Raw genomic sequence first — 17553 nt, 5'->3', positions numbered from 1 at the left:
GACACCAGTTCATCATATTATTAACTTGTAAGCATTCATTTCACTGCACACTTTTCTGTTGGTCATACTATATGGACACTATGTGAGAAGTTGGGACTGTTAGTGTTTGCACGTGTGTTACTAATTCAGCAAGGGACTGGATAACAGCATTGCTGGTTCTAAGGACAGTTCCACAAACTTTGTGAGTGCACAAGTGGGGGTATATGGACTTGCTATCTTCTCTGCAAGACTCTTCGATGGTGATTGTGCACCTGCACAGTCGCAACAGATGGCTGCTGGCCATCTCTACAAGGACTACAGTGGGTCTACACATCTGGTGGCCCACCAATACCACAATCTCTACAAGGACTACAGTGGGTCTGCACCTCTGGTGGCCCGCCAATACCAATACTCTCTACCAGGACTGCAGTGGGTCTGCTCTGTGATGACCTACCTACCAATATTCGTCAGAACTTAGAATGACTCTGCTGTGGGTTTGCTCCATTGTGGCCCATTACCTGTCAGCATTTCAAGAGTCAGCACTGTCTTTCCGTTGGAAGGACAACACTACTTCTTCAAGATTGCATGGAAATCCACTACTTCTGTGTGCAATTTCTTTTACTAATGAGACTTTGTGAAAAAAAACTGTAATTACTATTATGATGAATGATCAGGACTGTCTTTATGGACTGTGAGAAAATTTTAGCTTTTGACCAACATTGTATCAATAAGTGTGTGCATTTGATATCTTTGTTATTGTAATTATGAAAAATTTTATCAAATCTTTATTGGCCACTGCCCAAAAATATTTTGTAAAATTTTTTGTGGGGAGCATGGGGGCTATGTAAGTAGGCTGTTTAGATTTTTATATGGGTAATGCCACGTAGCGCTCTATATGAAAATCACTGGCTGTGCTGTGTGCAGTATGTGGCTAGTTTGCATTGTTGTCTGCCATTGTTGTCATGAACTGCTACAACTGGATGTGAACAGTGCGTAGCGTTGGGCAGTTGGAGGTGAGCCGCCAGCAGTGGTGGACGTGGGGAGAGAGATGGCGGAGTTTTGATAATCTGTAAGACTGAATGTCAATTATGAATATTAAGGTAAATACATTGTTTGTTCTCTATTAATATCTTTCATTTGCTAACTATCCCTATCAGTAGTTAGTACCTTCAGTAGTTTGAATCTTTTATTTAGCTGGCAGTAGTGGCGCTCGCCGTATTGCAGTAGTTCGAGCAACGAAGATTTTTGTGAGGTAAGTGATTTGTGAAAGGTATAGTTTAATGTTTGTCAGGGCCATTCTTTTGCAGGGATTTTTGATAGTCAGATTGCGTTGCGCTAAAAACATTGTGTGTCAGGTTAAGCACAGTCTTGTATAATTGTTATAAGTGGACGTTTCACATGTATAATTGTTCTAAGGGGACGTTTCATAACCTCCATACCCGCAGGGGGGTTTTAAGTCTTTCCGATCCGCAATATCACTGAGGCAAAAGAGATTGCTGATGTAATAGCAGGTAGGGCCAACATCCAGTAATAAGGTCAATTTAGTACGGTATTTGAAGAAATGACATCATATCCGTTGAAATCTCTGAACTACACCCAACTGTCTGACAATGACCGAGGCTAATAGCAAATATTTAACCTTGTAAAGTAAAGTATCAGAATGTCGTTCGTGGTAGTACTTAAAGTACTGAAAGGCTTATACAGGGTGACTTATCGAATTATATGAAGAAAATGTAAATTAGTTACGAACTACGGCGTGCACACACTTTATTCAACATGTAAACGTCACTATAGATATTCGGGTTTGGGTTACATGTTCCATATGTCTGCCATCATTGGTGATGTGGCGCGAAATTCTGCATGACCCGCTGAAGTGTCAGAACATCGATGTATGTACCTCCTAAGCCGCTGTTTTCAGCTCAGCAATGGTTTTGGGGTTATTGCTGTACGTCTTGTCTCTAATATGGCCCCACAAAAAGGAGTCATGTGTTCAGGTCTGGAGAATGTGGCGCAAATGAGGCCCATGCCAGAGGCCACTGGATACCCCAGAGCCAGAGTGCGGTCCCCAAAGTACTCCTTCTGGACGTCAAACGCTACTGCTTCGATGGGATCGAGCTCCGCCTTGCATGAACAACGTCTTGTCGAAATCAGGGTCACTCTGGATAATGGGGGTGAAATCATCTTCCAAAACCTTCACGTATCTTTCGGTAGTCACCGTGACATCAAGGAATATCGCAGCGATTATTCCTTAACTAGAAGTTGCACACCACACAATCACCCGTTGAGGGTGACTTCTCGATCGCGAAATGTGGATTCTCAGTCCCCCAAATGCGTCAATTTCGCTTACTGATAAACCCATCTAAATGAAAGTCGGCTTCGTCGCTAAACCAAACCACGCATGCGCATACTAAAGCCATCATGCCCCGTCGCTAACCGTGCAGTTTGAGCGTCCCAACGCAAAACCGCTCAGAAGTTCTGACGATTTTATTTCATATAGTTCAATAATTGTCACCCTGTACCTGTCTCCAGCTTGTGGTCTAGTGGTTAGCGTTGCTGCCTCCGGATCATGGGGTCCCGGTTTCGATTCCCGGCCGGGTTGGGGATTGGGTGAGTGTTATCATTTCATCATCAGCACCACCATTTACGACAGTGGCTAGAGTGGACTGTGAAAAAATTGGACTGTGTAACAATTGGGACTTTGTACGGGCGCTAATGACCGCGCAGTTGAGCGCCCCACACACCAAACATCATCAAACCCAATATTTAGGCCAACGGAAGTACATTTATGAAATAAAAGCATTTTGCATTTTGGAAGGCTACATTTTGCTTATTTGAAATTTAAGGGAACAGTCAGTCCATCTTTGCTCTATTTTTTCACGGGCAAATGCTCTCTCTCTCGAGTTTTTAAGCACTACCTACGAACCAGCCCAAAAGCTTCACATCTGCTAGTACCTCTTCTACCTTCCAAACTTCACAGAAGCTATCCAGCATGTCTTGTTGAATCAGCAATTTTAGAAGAAACGATAGTTCAGATAAATGGCTTTCCACAGCCTATGGTATTAATTATGGACAGAAATCCCTAGGCTATGGTAAGCCATTTCTGCGTTATATCAATTCTTCCAGAAGTGTTTGTCCCGCAAAGTACGTAGGCCAAGTTCTGGAAGGTAGGAGATTAGATACTGGCGGAAGTGAAGCTGTGAGGGCGGGTCGTGAGTCATCCGTGATAGCTCGGTCGGTGGAGCACTTGCCTGTAAGAAATGTCACAGGTTCCGCACGCAGTTTTAATCCGTCAGGCACTTTCAAATCAGCGCACACTCCATTGAAAAATGAAAATTCATTCTCTTGGATTGTTTCTACAAAATTTAATTCAGTCGTACGACTAAAATCAACATGTGCGGCCGGATATGCAAAATTGTATGCATGGCACATTGGGGGTCCATGTGCGTACATCTATATGAAACCGTCTTAACGAAGCAATCGAAAAATCGTTCACGTGGGCCCAACCGTAAATCTAAATCAACATCTGTATCTAGACATCCCGCAAGCCACCTCATGGAATCTGACGATGGTTATTTCAGGCACCACTACTATTTCTTCCCCATACCTACTTATTTTGCTGATAGTGATGGAGAGAAAAAAAAACATCGTTGGCAAGCCTAAATGCAATCTCGATGAATGTCCCTCTATGTTGTCAGTCTCTTCCGAGATGTATGTGAGAGGAAGTGCAATTTTTCTTGCCTCTTCTTTAGTTTTGTTTCTCAGGATTTCGACAGTAGAACTCTTCCGTGAGGAACATTGCTTTTCATAGCTTCTGACAACACCGTTCTGCTTCTGTGATGACTAGACAGAACGAACCAGTGAGAGTATGATTCTCTTTAGATATTTCGTTCTTCATATCAATCATATTGTCTGGATCCCACAATAACGAGTAATATTCGAGAATCTAAGAACAAGTTTTGTATGTCACATCTTCCCCAAGTAAATTTCAGTTACTAAAGATTCCTCCAAAGAATTTCAGTTTGGTATTTGCCTAACCAAAAACTAGTTTTGTGTGGTCGTTCACTCTAATATCTCTGGATACACACTCTGATTACGGTTGTGACTGATCGCAGAGTGTGTAATACAATAACGAGAGACCTTTCCGTTTATCGAACAGCTATTTCAGTCATTTAGTACTAGGGAGTTCTGCAGCGGATGCCATATAATTTTCTTCCGAAAGAAGTTTCTTCCCAGTGTTTAGTCTGTCATAGCAGGTACAATAAGCAGACTACGTGGTAGTAGTTGTGCACGAGTGAAAAAATGAACAACAATACACTGCAGATGGATGTCATTCGGTACGAAAATATTTTACATTTTATGACTAGAAAGAAATATTAATTCTACCTGTTTTATAAACGCTAAAGCTTTTCTGTAACGTGGTGAGTCAATTTGGTAGGTATACAAAAGAAGCAATGGTATGGCGTACTTTATTTATCAATTATAAAAACATTTCGGCTGCCGAAACTGTGCCAGCAGACGTTCCACATTTTCCATTTAAATTAATTTATACATGCGATAACTCGGAAAATCTAAACAAAGGAATCTGTTATGGAGGAAACATGGATTGAAACATCCTAAGACTTACAAGTAAATCAATCTTTCTAGTCTGATAAAACGTTTACTACTGCGGACTGACAATAGGATTGTTGCGACAAACTCGCTTCATGTTTAGTGACAGTGCTAAAAAAATGTTCATTTCAACAGCTAAATTCTGCTCAGTTTTGCTGCGTGAATGCCGTACAGTACCCTATTTCAGTGTAACGCGAAGATATACACGAAAACATTGCAGCGGAAGCCGTTCTTGCACCTGCGATTTCGCCAAATTAAATAGCTTAAAATATCAAAACATCTGCGGCGTGGTGCGCACAGTTGCACAACAGAGCATTTAGCTGGCTCTCCCCAACCTGTGGCTTACTAACGCGTTGCGTTATCGTTATATTAGCGTATACAGATAGGAAAGGGCCTTACAAGATGTAAACACTTGTGCTGCGGAAACAAACCTATTCTTCGGATGTATATTTATTGTGGGAAAGCATTTACTGACAAGAGGACGATATGTCAGGCTGAGTCATACGAAGTAATTTGTCAACAATGCACATCAAGGCAAGCTACATCCACAGGCGTGCTAGTTTACACTACAGGGACTCAGTCATCCACAACACACGACATTAACAAGAGGATACCATTGGGTTCGCAGCGCGTCTGAGTTTCTCAGGGACAGAAGACTTGCACAAGTGGGTGTTGCCGCGGTTCTTCCAGCAACGATTACATTTATGTTATGAATACAAACTAACAGCGGTAACTAGTAGCACTTCCTTACCGAAATACTGCATTAATTCTTTTTTGTATTGACTGCACGGTGAATCAAACAAGATGAGCTGTCGCAATGCAACGCATTTCTCCGACAGTTGCTATAATGTGAAATGATGCGTCAAACTAACAATTTAAGTTAGTATATTTGTTATTTACGTAATTCTCACAGCCCAGTCCCAGTTTCTGTGATCAGGAACTGAAGGGATTGTCACGAACGACAGATTTATTCCTACAATACGTTTGACATTTTCTGGAAATTTTTCGGCGAGAAAAAGACGGCAGCGTGGTTAAAGCATAATATGAGCAACTTTACTTCATCTATTATAAACGATGTATTTTTCCGAAGCCTAGAACTGTCAATTACTTAAACAGTACATTATTGTAACATTTACGTTTTTTCATTGGTAGTATCACGCGTTTCTGGAAACCATTCCTATTTTTTTAGTACTGTGGAAATTCACATTAGTGTTGGATGTCATATCTGCAAGTGTGGTGTTCTGCTTCTCTTGCCCTGTGTCGTCTTTATATGATCTTACGTTACTGTACCGTCTCCACTAGGCAGAAGTCCATAAACACGCAAAACATCATTCACACTGTTTATCACAATATGTTATGATTTAACGTGAAGCAAACAGTGTGGATGACGTTTTGCATATGTGCGATTTTCTGCATACTGAAGTAGTCACAATAACTGAAGATCATAAAAACACGTCTGCAGGGTGAGTGAAGCAGAACAGTGCACACACACACACACATCACAACAAATACTACGGTAAATTCCATAGCACTTGAAAATGAGAATTTCCTGACGCGCGTTGTGCTATATATGAAAAAAAAAGTTTATCTAGTGCAGAAATTAAGTATTTACATATTACTGTTGGGTATTCAGAAGCGTGCAATATGTTTCCTCTTAGCAATGTAGCATTTCTGTAATTTTTTGAAGTATTCTAATTTTAATTACATATTTGACAACCTCGCGAGTGAAATGATCTTCAATGAAGCAGTGAACACCTGATTCTAGAAAAAAATGTTCCATCTTTTACGTAACTGCTTTGTTATTAAACATTAGTGACAGCTCGCTACTCACCTCGATTCTCCATACGGCGATGCCGGCCTGTTTGCCGGCGTCCTCGAATGCTGGTGGCACCATGACAGCAGCCGCAGCTATGACCTGTCTCGCCGGCTTCGCAGCTAGCAATGACGGCGCCGTCGCGGCGCGCGCCAGCCTTCGCGGCGCTTGACCTACTGCGCATGCGCGAGAGCAGAGGCGTGGCCGCGCAGCGACTACTCGCCGCCACCGCCGCAGGACACTCGGGGTTCACAGACAGAGCGGCTCCTCGGGTTGATAGCAGAAAACTAGCGTCCAGGAGTGCTGCAGTCAATAACTCTAAGCATTGTGGCAGGTAATCGAAAAGAGGTTCGATATGCTGTTAGGTAATCCCCTCCACGCGAGATCGCAGACATCAACGCTGCTTGCTGGACTGCCGTGGCCGAAGACATGTTATACGGGCAATTTGTCAGGGAAGCGAAGCAATGGTATCAGTAATTCCTTGCTGCCTATAGCCGATCACTTTCCACTCTAATTACTGTACATTGAGTGGATCGTTCGTCTAATATACCACGAGAGACAAAGCCAGTAGATATGGTCAGCGCAGTATATGGAGGCTGATGCGCCTGGGCTCCTTTCGGAAGGAGAGGCCTTGCTTGTTCGCCTGCTTTCGGCTGGTCCGCGACACGCTGCGGTGACAGAATCTAAATGCACGCGCAAACGATTTTACAGAAAATATTCTGTGAAGCATCTCATTTTTGCGGTACTTATAGCTTCGTGTGTCAGCTTTATGATGACGTGACCATTATTTCGTTAATGGCCATAGTTATTGTGATATCTACATTTAAGACACTACGTGAAATTCGAAAAAGTTTGCAAAGAAAAATAGGGGTCGTTACGATTTTGTATTTGGTGCGTACGATATACCGGGTGATCAAAAAGTCAGTATAAATTTGAAAACTTAATAAACCACGGAATAATGTAGATAGAGAGGTAAAAATTGACAAACATGCTTGGAATGACATGGGGTTTTATTAGAACCACCCCATATTGCTAGACGCGTGAAAGATCTCTTGCGCACGTTGTTTGGTGATGATCGTGTGCTCAGCCGCCACTTCCGTCATGCTTGGCCTCCCAGACCTCAGTCCGTGCGATTATTGGCTTTGGGGTTACCTGAAGTCGCAAGTGTATCGTGATCGACCGACATCTCTAGGGATGCTGAAAGACAACATCCGACACAAATGCCTCACCATAACTCCGGACATGCTTTACAGTGCTGTTCACAACATTATTCCTCGACTACAGCTATTGTTGTGGAATGATGGTGGACATGTTGAGCATTTCCTGTAAAGAACATCATCTTTGCTTTGTCTTACTTTGTTATGCTAATTATTGCTATTCTGATCAGATGAAGCGCCATCTGTCGGACATTCTTTGAAATTTTGTATTTTTTTGGTTCTAATAAAACCCCATGTCATTCCAAGCGTGTGTGCCAATTTGTACCTCTCTATCTACATTATTCCGCGATTTATTCAGTTTTCAAATTTATACTGACTTTTTGATCACCCGGTATGTTGCTGTCGCGCGCGCCAATGATAAAGCCAGAATGAAATATCCACAACATTCCTCATATTTTATAAACGGTTTGAGATATCGAAATGAGATTTTGGCAAATGACAGTATGCAAAGAGAAAAACATTTTGCCGTATGGTCGTTCCGCTAACTACAGACTTTTTCAACGAAATAATGTAATTTTTAAGGGCCATCGATAGCTGGTGAAACGAGAAATGATGTGGGTTTAAAAAAAAGTAAGTGGAGACGCTACACGTTTTTGTACAAAGGATGTGTTTTTCCACAAGCTGTCGTTACTTTTCATTAGCTTCTCAATTAACACACTTAATAAACCGCTGTTTCAATATTCCCTCGCAACTGAGTCTGCACAACATGCTTGTGAGGTGACATTGTGTAAACTTCGCTGTGTTTCGGCAAAAGAAGCAAATTTTAACATGGTAACAAGAGAAATGTAGGTATTACTCAAAATACGCCACTCATGACGCATCTCTGTAAGTTATAAATGGGTAACAACCGAGACGAAAATAAATCGCTGCGTTTTCAGCGGAATTCCTTTTAGACAATAACCAACGTAGGGGTGCCAGGAGATCTTTTTGAGTGGTCACCATGCGGAAGTGGGCGTGGGCACTTACAAAAATTTGATCAAAGGCTTCAGTATGGAACGGCACTACCCCTCCAGCGGTCGGTATTTTCCCTACAGCAGCTGCCCACGCAACCTCCCACGCGTGCCCTGCTGATGGCTCATCTACCGGCCACGTTACTCTGCGTGCCTCTGCCGGCGCCCAGTTTGATGCCGTGTTCGTAGATTTACGGAAAGAGTTCGATACAGTTCGCACTGTTACCTAATGAGCAAAACACGAGTGTACGGAATATCAGACCAGCTTCGTGACTGGATTGAAGAGTTTCCAGGAAACAGAATTTCATTTCAGACCAGCTTTGTGACTTGATTAAACAGTTTCCAGGAAACAGTGTTTCATTCTTAATGGCGAGAAATCTGCAGACGTACCCCTGGCGTATGTTACATGACTATTACTTTTCACACTATATAGGCTGGTTAGAAACAATCTGAAAAGCTTGTCAGGACGTTGCAGGGTAGGTTGTGCTGACAAATAATTTTTAAGAAAAAATTACTATTGACGTTAGTTGGCCGTTGCGCGCGCAGACTCAAGCGGCCGCCAGAGGCGGTGTCGCCAAACTTGTACGTCGTTTGGTTTCCTATAACCGAACAAGAGAGTGATACAAAAACGAGATGGGACTATAGTAAGAATCGAACCCGAGCCAGTCGTCTCGTGCGCAATCGTCTATACTATGGGAACAACTGACATTAACTGTACACGGAGGGACGGCCTGATTGCTTAAATTTAACGCTAATTAACTCGGAAACGGAGCAATGTATCGAATTTTTTTAATGTAAAGATTACTTTTCAGCGCCGGCCAGATTGGCCGAGCGGTTCTAGGCGCTACAGTCTGGAACTGAACGACCTCTACGGTCGCAGGTTCGAATCCTGCCTCGGGCATGGATGTGTGTGATGTCCTTAGGTTAGTTAGGTTTAAGTAGTTCTAAGCTCTAGGGGACTGATGATCTCAGATGTTAAATTCCATAGTGCTCAGAGCCCATTTTAACCACTTTTTTTTTTTTTTTTTTTTTTTTTTTTTTTTTTTTTACAACCAACGTTGCAAAACCCTTACAAGTTCTTCCGACTGTTTACGACCATATGACCATTCTGTGTATAAACAGGGTGTTTGTTCCAATTTGAGACGTCTAAATATATAAAAAAGGCAACGGCCTTGCCGTCAGATCACCGAAGTTAAGCGCTGTCGGGCGTGGCCGGTACTTGGATGGGTGACCGTCCAGGCCGCCATGGGCTGTTGCCATTTTTCGGGGTGCACTCAGCCTCGTGATACCAACTGAGGAGCTACTCGACCGAATAGTAGCGGATTCGGTCAAAGGAAACCATCCTAACGGCCGGGAGAGCGGTGTGCTGACCACACGCCCCTCCTATCACAATCTTCGGTGAGGATGACACGGCGGTCGGATGGTCCCGATGGGCCACTTGTGGCCTGAAGACGGAGTGCTAAATATATCAGAAACGACGCATAGTACGAAAAAATGTTGTGTGTGAAAAGTTAATATTGGTTAAGGGTACATATGTCTGTGCTGCAACTGACCACTTCTTAACCACCACTCCTGAATGGACGGGGTGAACTTCCTGCTTTCAAAATGTGAACCCCCATTTTTATCGTACATTCGGATTCTATGGCCAAAAAATGAGTACGGTTTAATCCATTTGTTGTAGATGGCGCTGTAATCGACAAATAGCAAGTGTGCCAGTTTTTTAAATTAAAAACCTGCACATTTGAGTCTACATGCCATTTACGATGTAAGTGTAAACCTTTACGTTCTAGCGGTTGATATTGATGTTTAGAGGTTATTTGAGTGTGGCAAATGTGATTGTAAAGTACAAGTAATATGGAGTAGGAGGAGATTAATGTTTACAGTCCCGTGAACAACGAGGCCATTACAGATGGAGCACGTGCTCGGATTAGGGAAGGATGGGGAAGGAAATCGGCCGTGCTCTTTCAAAGAAACCATCCCGGCATTTTCCTGAAGCGATTTAGGGAAATAACGGGAAACCTAAATTAGGATGGCCGGAGACGGGTTTGAACCGTCGTCCTCCCGAATGCGGGTAATGTGGACGGACAATTTTGGCAAGCAGGCTATTTGTACGGAATAGTAGTTTTCTGTTCCCTGTGGGGTTGATTGTGGCTAGTCACCAAACCATCGGAATGCTTGATTTCGGTAGCCACCCTACAACCATTATTAATACAGTAACTGATAAGGTACATTGTCCACGAATACTCACAGCGATCAAGCACCCCAATGGTGAGAGTCAATAGGATTCAAGAAATCAAGCATCCTAATGTGAACAAGTGGTTCAAATGGCTCTGAGCTCTATGGGACTTAACATCTGAGGTCATCAGTCCCCTAGAACTTAGAACTACTTAAACCTAACTAATCTAAGGACATCACACACATCCATGCCTGAGGCAGGATTCGAACCTGCGACCGTAGCAGCAGCTCGGTTCCAGACTGGAGCGCCTACAATCGCTCGGCCACAACGGCCGGCCCAATGTGAACAGAAATCTATTACATCCATTGAATGAATGTGTGGTGTTTGTTCTTTCGGAAATGTTCGAAAGAACAGGCACTACACATTCATATAACTGATGCGCCTCGATGGACAATGAATCCTCAACCTTAAGTGCGAATGCACCTTTACGTTTGCCCTCCAGCGAGAAACTAAAATTATCGAGCATGGAGGATATGGACGGCGACTGCGGATACTAGGCGCAGGGGGTGGGGGGGATGTGAGTCGGTCGGGAAGTGCGCCGAGATAGTTCACGTATTTGCAATAAACACTGTCTCCAGATGGCGCAGTGGTTAATTCAACTGCCTAGTAAGCAGGAGATTCGGGATTCGAGTACTGGATCGCGACAAATGCTCACTCGTTGCCGCTGATCCTGAGTGAGGTGGTGATGCAGCTGATATAATTAGTTACTTCCCTTTCTTTTCCTTTCTCCCCGCCTCCGCCTTCAATTCCTGGATTACGCTAAACGTACTTTCCAACCAGACACTGAAACAGCTAACCATATTATGCTGTACAATCAAATTTGGAACACTAAAGTTAATTTTGAACATAAATCTTAACGAAACTGTGTGCCGGATTGAGACTCGAACTCGGGACCTTTGCCTTTCGCGACCATCTGAGGGCACAGTTCGAGTCTCGGTCCGACACACCGTTTTAATTTGCCAGAAAGTTTCTTATGAGCGGACACTCCGCTGCAGAGTGAAAATCTCATTCTGGATAAGTCTTAACCGTTAGAACACAAATGTTTACATATATTTATGAAGATGGTTACTGTTCTTTCGGATATGTCCGAAATAACAGATACCATCTTCATAAATATATATAGTTAAGGATCAGCGGCCATTTGACCATCTTCTTCTGTGCGGATGCACAAACAGTGATCGAACTCTTACGAGAATCGGCAAAAAGCCGCGAGTAATGAGTATAATGGGCAGGGGCACTAAGAATATAGTGCGGGACAATAAGTTGGGAATGTGGGTCTCACGGGAGGCGTGCTAGTGATAAGTCCCTGCAGTCGCCCCATCCTCTGCGTGCTCGGTGGTTCAGCTGGATAGAGCATCTGCCATGTAAGCAGGAGATCCCCGGTTCGAGTCCCGGACAGGGCACACATTTTCAACTCTCCCCATTGACTCATACCAACGCCTGTATGCAGCTAGGGGTATTCATTTCATTGTAATTACAAATTTTTACATGTTTCCCAATCGACTGAAAAAAGCGCAAGTAACTCTTGTTTATAAGAAGGGTAAAAGAACGGAGCCACAAAATTACAGACCAATATCCGTAACATCAGTTTCCTGCAGAATTCAGAATATTCTCCTTGAGACAGAAAAGCTTCTGTCCACAAATCAGCACATTGCTTGACTGAAATTCAGCTTTCCCTTCTCTCACATCCTATAATGCTAACTGGCGGATTTGATATTTCTAGATTTCCGAAACGCATTTGATACGATGCCCCACCGCAGACTGTCAACAAACGAAAAAGCATATGGAATAGATACCCTGATAGGTGAATGGTTCGAAGACTTGTTAAGTAATAGAACATAGCGTGTGGTCTTCGACAGAGAGTGTTCAGCAGATACAAGGGTATCGTCAGGAGTGCCCTAGGGATGTGTGATAGGACCACTATTATTTTCTATATACGGTACATAAATGATCTGATGGACAGAGTAAGCAGCAATCTGCAGCTGTTTGCTGATTTTCTGTGAGTAGTAGGGCAACAAGGACATCATCCCTCTCTGCATTGTTACCAAAGTTATTAAAGATGGCAGATCAAAGATGGCGGCGATAGATGTTACAATGTTGCAATGACATCATGGTGGGAAGTTCAAATTTTGGCCGGAAAAAAAGGTCAATTGGGCTCCATGCACTAACCTAACCCCATCTCCTCCCCTCCCCTCTCCCCCTTCCTCCCCCCCCCCCCCGAAAATGGCGGAAGAAAGGTCACCTGGGCCACCTCCACTAATCTAAGAAAGTAGTGGGAAAAGTTTATTGGGAAAATAGGTCAATTGAGCTACATCCACTAACCTAACGCAGCCAACCAGCACTTCTTCCTAGTAATTGGCAGGGAAAGGACTAATTCTGTGTCCAGCTGCTGGAGAGGAAGAAATGTACTTTTTTTTCAGTGTGAAGTTGGAACAATTTATTTGGGGATGGATTTCATATAGGTACGAAAAGGGGCTCATTATACTTTCAGCTATCTTCTTTTTCAAGGCCGTCCAACTATCCATTTTCACACCCGAAATACATACTCATGGATCACTGTATATAGGAAATATCTTAGGACTTTTGGTAGATCGGCGAATAAGACGAACAAATATTCTAATATCTGATCTTTATTAACTCTTACATATACATTTACATACAGAAAACAACCCTTTCCTTATTTTTGTTAGGTGTAGTTTTCATAATGTCCAATTTAATTTTTAACTTATAACATAAAACCACATCTGAATCATCTATTTATTTCTCCAGCCAGTAATTTGACAAATGCAGAGAAGGTTTGTTCCTTAACTCCATTGTATCTCTAAATTTTTTACTGTAAACTACTTCTTTTATGGCTTTAACAATTGGTTCTGTTCCTTCTGGCAGTTCTTCTAGACAAGAGCATTCGGGGATTTTAATTTTTCCTCTTATTTCTGCATGACACTATTGTTATAATACCCCACGTCCTCCTGGGTGTATGCTGCCAATTCTCCTGCTGCACATTCTTGCGGATTTTCGGTATAGAACTTGAAGTTTACAACTTTTGCAAACGAATTGCTGTTAAAGGTTGTTTTACCGTTGGTTTTAAGCTCTGCAAACGGTTGATCTGTTGCTAAGTGTATGACGATCAAGCCTACCACATTTTGATTGAATGTATCCATCCTTTTTAAGCAGATCCAACGAGGAATGGAGTTTGGTAGACAGATTTTTCGTGTGTCCTTCAACATAGTAAACATGCTCCAGTCCATCGTTTTCGGTTAGTACTCTAACATATGGCCACTTACCACCGCCTTTTATGGCTCATTTAACTATTATCTATGTAGTAAATTCTCCAATTTCGTCGCTGCAAGAAATGGTGTCAATGCGAAGCTGCCTTTTCTCCTATATGGGAACGACAGCAAGAGGGATACGGGAAAAAACAGCAAAGAAGTGCTGGAAACTATTTCGGAGAACTATAAAAATCGTGTGGCTGTACCATATAAAGTGGAATTTTCTATGCCGAAAATCCACAATAATGTGCAGCAGAAGAGCTACCAACCTACACCCAGGAGGACGTGGGGTGTTATAACAATAGTGTCATGTGGGAAATAAGAGGAAAAATTAAATTCCCCGAATGCTCTCGTCTAGAAGAACTGCCAGAAGGAACAGAACAAATTGTTAAAGCCATAAAAGAGGTAGTTTACAGTAAAAAAATTAGAGATACAATGGAGTTAAGGAACAAACCTTCTCTGTATTTGTCAAATTACTGGCTGGAGAAATGATCCATTCACTGATCTACTAAAAATCGTAAGACATTTCCTTTATACACTGATCCATGAGTATGTATTTTGGATGTGAAAATGGGTAGTCAGATGAAAAAAAATGTCGTGTGGCTAGGGCCTCCCGTCGAGTAGACCGTTTGCCGGATGCAAGTCTTTCGATTTGACGCCACTTCGGCGACTTGTGCGTCGATGGGGATGAAACGATGATGATTAGGACAACACAACACCCAGTCCCTGAGCGGAGAAAATCTCTGACCCAGCCGAGAATCGAACCCGGGCCCTTAGGACTGACATTCTGTCGCACTGACCACTCAGCTACCAGGGGCAGACGGCAGTCAGATGATCTTGAAAAAGTAGTTGAAACTAGGTAGCTGAAAGTATAGTGAGCCCCTTTTTGCACCTATATGAAATCCATCCCTAAATAAATTGTTCCAACTTCCCACCGAAAACAAATGAAATACACTGTTTCCTCTCCATCACTGGACGCCACTGTGCCTTTTTCTCATCAATTCCACAGAAGAGGTGGTGGTTGGGTGACTTAGGGTAGTGGAGGTAGCCCAATTGACCTATTTTCCCACCAAACTTTTGCCGCCACTCGCTTAGGTTAGTGGAGGTAGCCCAAATGACCTTTTTTCTGCCATTTTCTGGGGGTGGAGGGGGAGGAGAGTGGAGGGGAGGGAGTTAGGTTAGTGGAGGGAGCCCAATTGACCAGTTTTCCTGCCAAAATTTGAACTTCCCACCATGACATCATTGCCACATCTTACACCACCATTTTGGACCCGCCATCTTGAATAAATTTGGCAACAATGCAACAATGCAACAATGCAACAATGGGTGATGTCCTTGTTGCCCTACTACTGTAGTAGAAGGGCAAGGGTGACACGGCCCCACTCTGCATTGTTTCCAAATTTTGGTGGGCAAATAGATAAGCTGGGCTACTTCCACTAACCTAAGAATATGGCAGGAAAATATTGTTGGGAAAATGGGTCAATTGGGCTACCTGTACTAACCTTAGTTTTCCAACCACCACCTCTTCCTTGGAATTGGAGGGAAAAGGACTCACTCTGTGCTGGGCTGATGGATAGGATGGATGTAAGTCTTTATCTTGCATGCAATGTTTATTTATAGAATTTCAGTTGCCATAGGCAGTATCTACATTTAGTGTGTTCACCATGGGGTCCAGAGTCTAACTGACCTAGAACACAGTACCACCACCAGAGGGCACTGTCATTCCTCCCTCGACATAATCCAGGATGGCGGTCTGGGGAAAATGGTGGGAACCAATACAAACCCTGAATCCAGTCTTGTGTTAGACATTGGCCAGTAGGTCAACAGTATCTGGTAATGTCAGGGGCTGGGGTATAGGGAAGGCTCAGCAGCTCTGTCACCTCAGTCCCCCTGAGCTAGCCAGCAGCAGCAGCAGAAGAAGAAGAAGATGAAGAAGAACAATCATGAAGTGTCAACAGAAGTCACAATCCAAGACAGCCCCTAGGGCAGGAAGAAATGGAAAAGTAAGTACCCCATATCACATCTTTGTGTGTGGTTAGCATAATCATTATCATCATCTTTGTTCAGCAGTAGCCCTCGATGCATCCAGGCCTGCAATGTCGAGCGCCAACATGTCGACCTCTGCTGCACCTGGACCTGCAGCAACCTCAGCTGCCATCTTGTCAAGACCTGCACGGAACTGTGGACCTGTGGCAGCAGTGTGTCTGAACCTGAAGTGACCACATGGGATTGTCTAGAGCACACAGCCCACTTGCTGGAGCAGGACACGGAGCTGATGTTGTCTGTCCCACTCATTGATTTGTGTGATGAGGACACATGGTCTGCTCCCAACACATCGAATGCTGCTGGTGGTCCCAAACAACATCAAGATTGAGGACAGTACTGGTCACCGACATATGACACATCTCAGCAAAACATCCCCATGCTAGTGCAGGCACAGAGTGCAGATCCTGTGGATAACAAGGCATGAAGTGTACCCATGCTTTTTCGTTCTACATACAATTTAACTGCCAGTGGAATGAAACGTGTAAATGTGGCTATAGAAGCACATCAGGATCGGGGCTTGCATATGAGAATAGAAATTGAGAATGCAATGAAGGGTGCTAATGTGACTATTTCTGAGTGCGACTGCAGCGAAATATGTCATGCAGAGTGCTACATCAGTCAGCAGATGACTACAGAGTATTATCCAACTTGTATCGCCCCAACATTTGCCTTACTGGTGTGACACTATCTATTAGAACAGTGTATGATGACTCTGCACTATGTGTGAAATCAGGTGACAAGTGTGTTTATCTATGAGACACCTCAGGTTTGACTAATATAATCTGGATACTGTGCTATGCATTGCACTGTAGAGATTGAGTCATTGGTTGTTGAGCAGAGACTCTGCATACAATTATGTAAACTTCTTACATGTGCATAGGGTTTGGAGCAGAACCTTTTTTGCACATGAATGCATAACCAAAATAGAAACAGATTAAATTTTCATGCAAAAACCCGAGTACTGTGAGGCATCCATTGGCTTGAGGGAGATATGTGCAGAATTTATTGCATATCAAAAAGTTTTGTTTCAGATATACTGTACTGGTGCAAAGAAGAAGATAAAGAAAGAATCTGATGATTCTTTTGAAATAATGCATCCAATGTATGATATTTAAATAAATAATGAATGTATTATATAATGTCAAACTGTGTTTGTGCTTTATTTCATACCTCTCTCGTTATAGCCAATGTATTACACATGTCAATATCATCATTACAGGTGTAGCCTTGAAAAATAATGATGATATTAATAAGAATAATATTTGGACTATAACTTCTTTTCCTGCTGCTGGCTGACTGAGGGAGCCTGAGGTCACAGAGCTGCTGAGCCTGCCCTATACCCCCACCAATGATGTTAGCAGATACCACCATACTACTGCCTGAAGTCTAACACGTGACTGGATTCAGGGTTTCTATTGGTTCCCGCCGTTTTTCT

At 43.0% G+C, this 17553-nt stretch overlaps 1 protein-coding gene across 2 annotated transcripts in view; it reads right to left on the bottom strand.

Moving 5' to 3' along the window:
• Positions 1–6551, bottom strand: part of LOC126184641 (gelsolin, cytoplasmic) — a 300473-nt gene extending 293922 nt beyond the window's left edge. For both annotated transcript variants that reach the window (XM_049927119.1, XM_049927118.1), the window contains exon 1: positions 6419–6551. In XM_049927119.1, coding sequence (XP_049783076.1) covers positions 6419–6481 — 63 coding nt within the window. In that variant the 5' untranslated portion in view covers positions 6482–6551. The remainder of the gene's footprint in view (positions 1–6418) is intronic.
• Between the last annotated feature and the right edge of the window lie 11002 nt (positions 6552–17553).

This window comes from Schistocerca cancellata, chromosome 4, assembly GCF_023864275.1.
Source record: "Schistocerca cancellata isolate TAMUIC-IGC-003103 chromosome 4, iqSchCanc2.1, whole genome shotgun sequence".
In the NCBI taxonomy this organism is placed as follows: Eukaryota; Metazoa; Arthropoda; class Insecta; order Orthoptera; family Acrididae; genus Schistocerca; species Schistocerca cancellata.
Note: the sequence above shows the minus strand (reverse complement) of the source record. Positions and strands in the feature narration are given on the sequence as shown.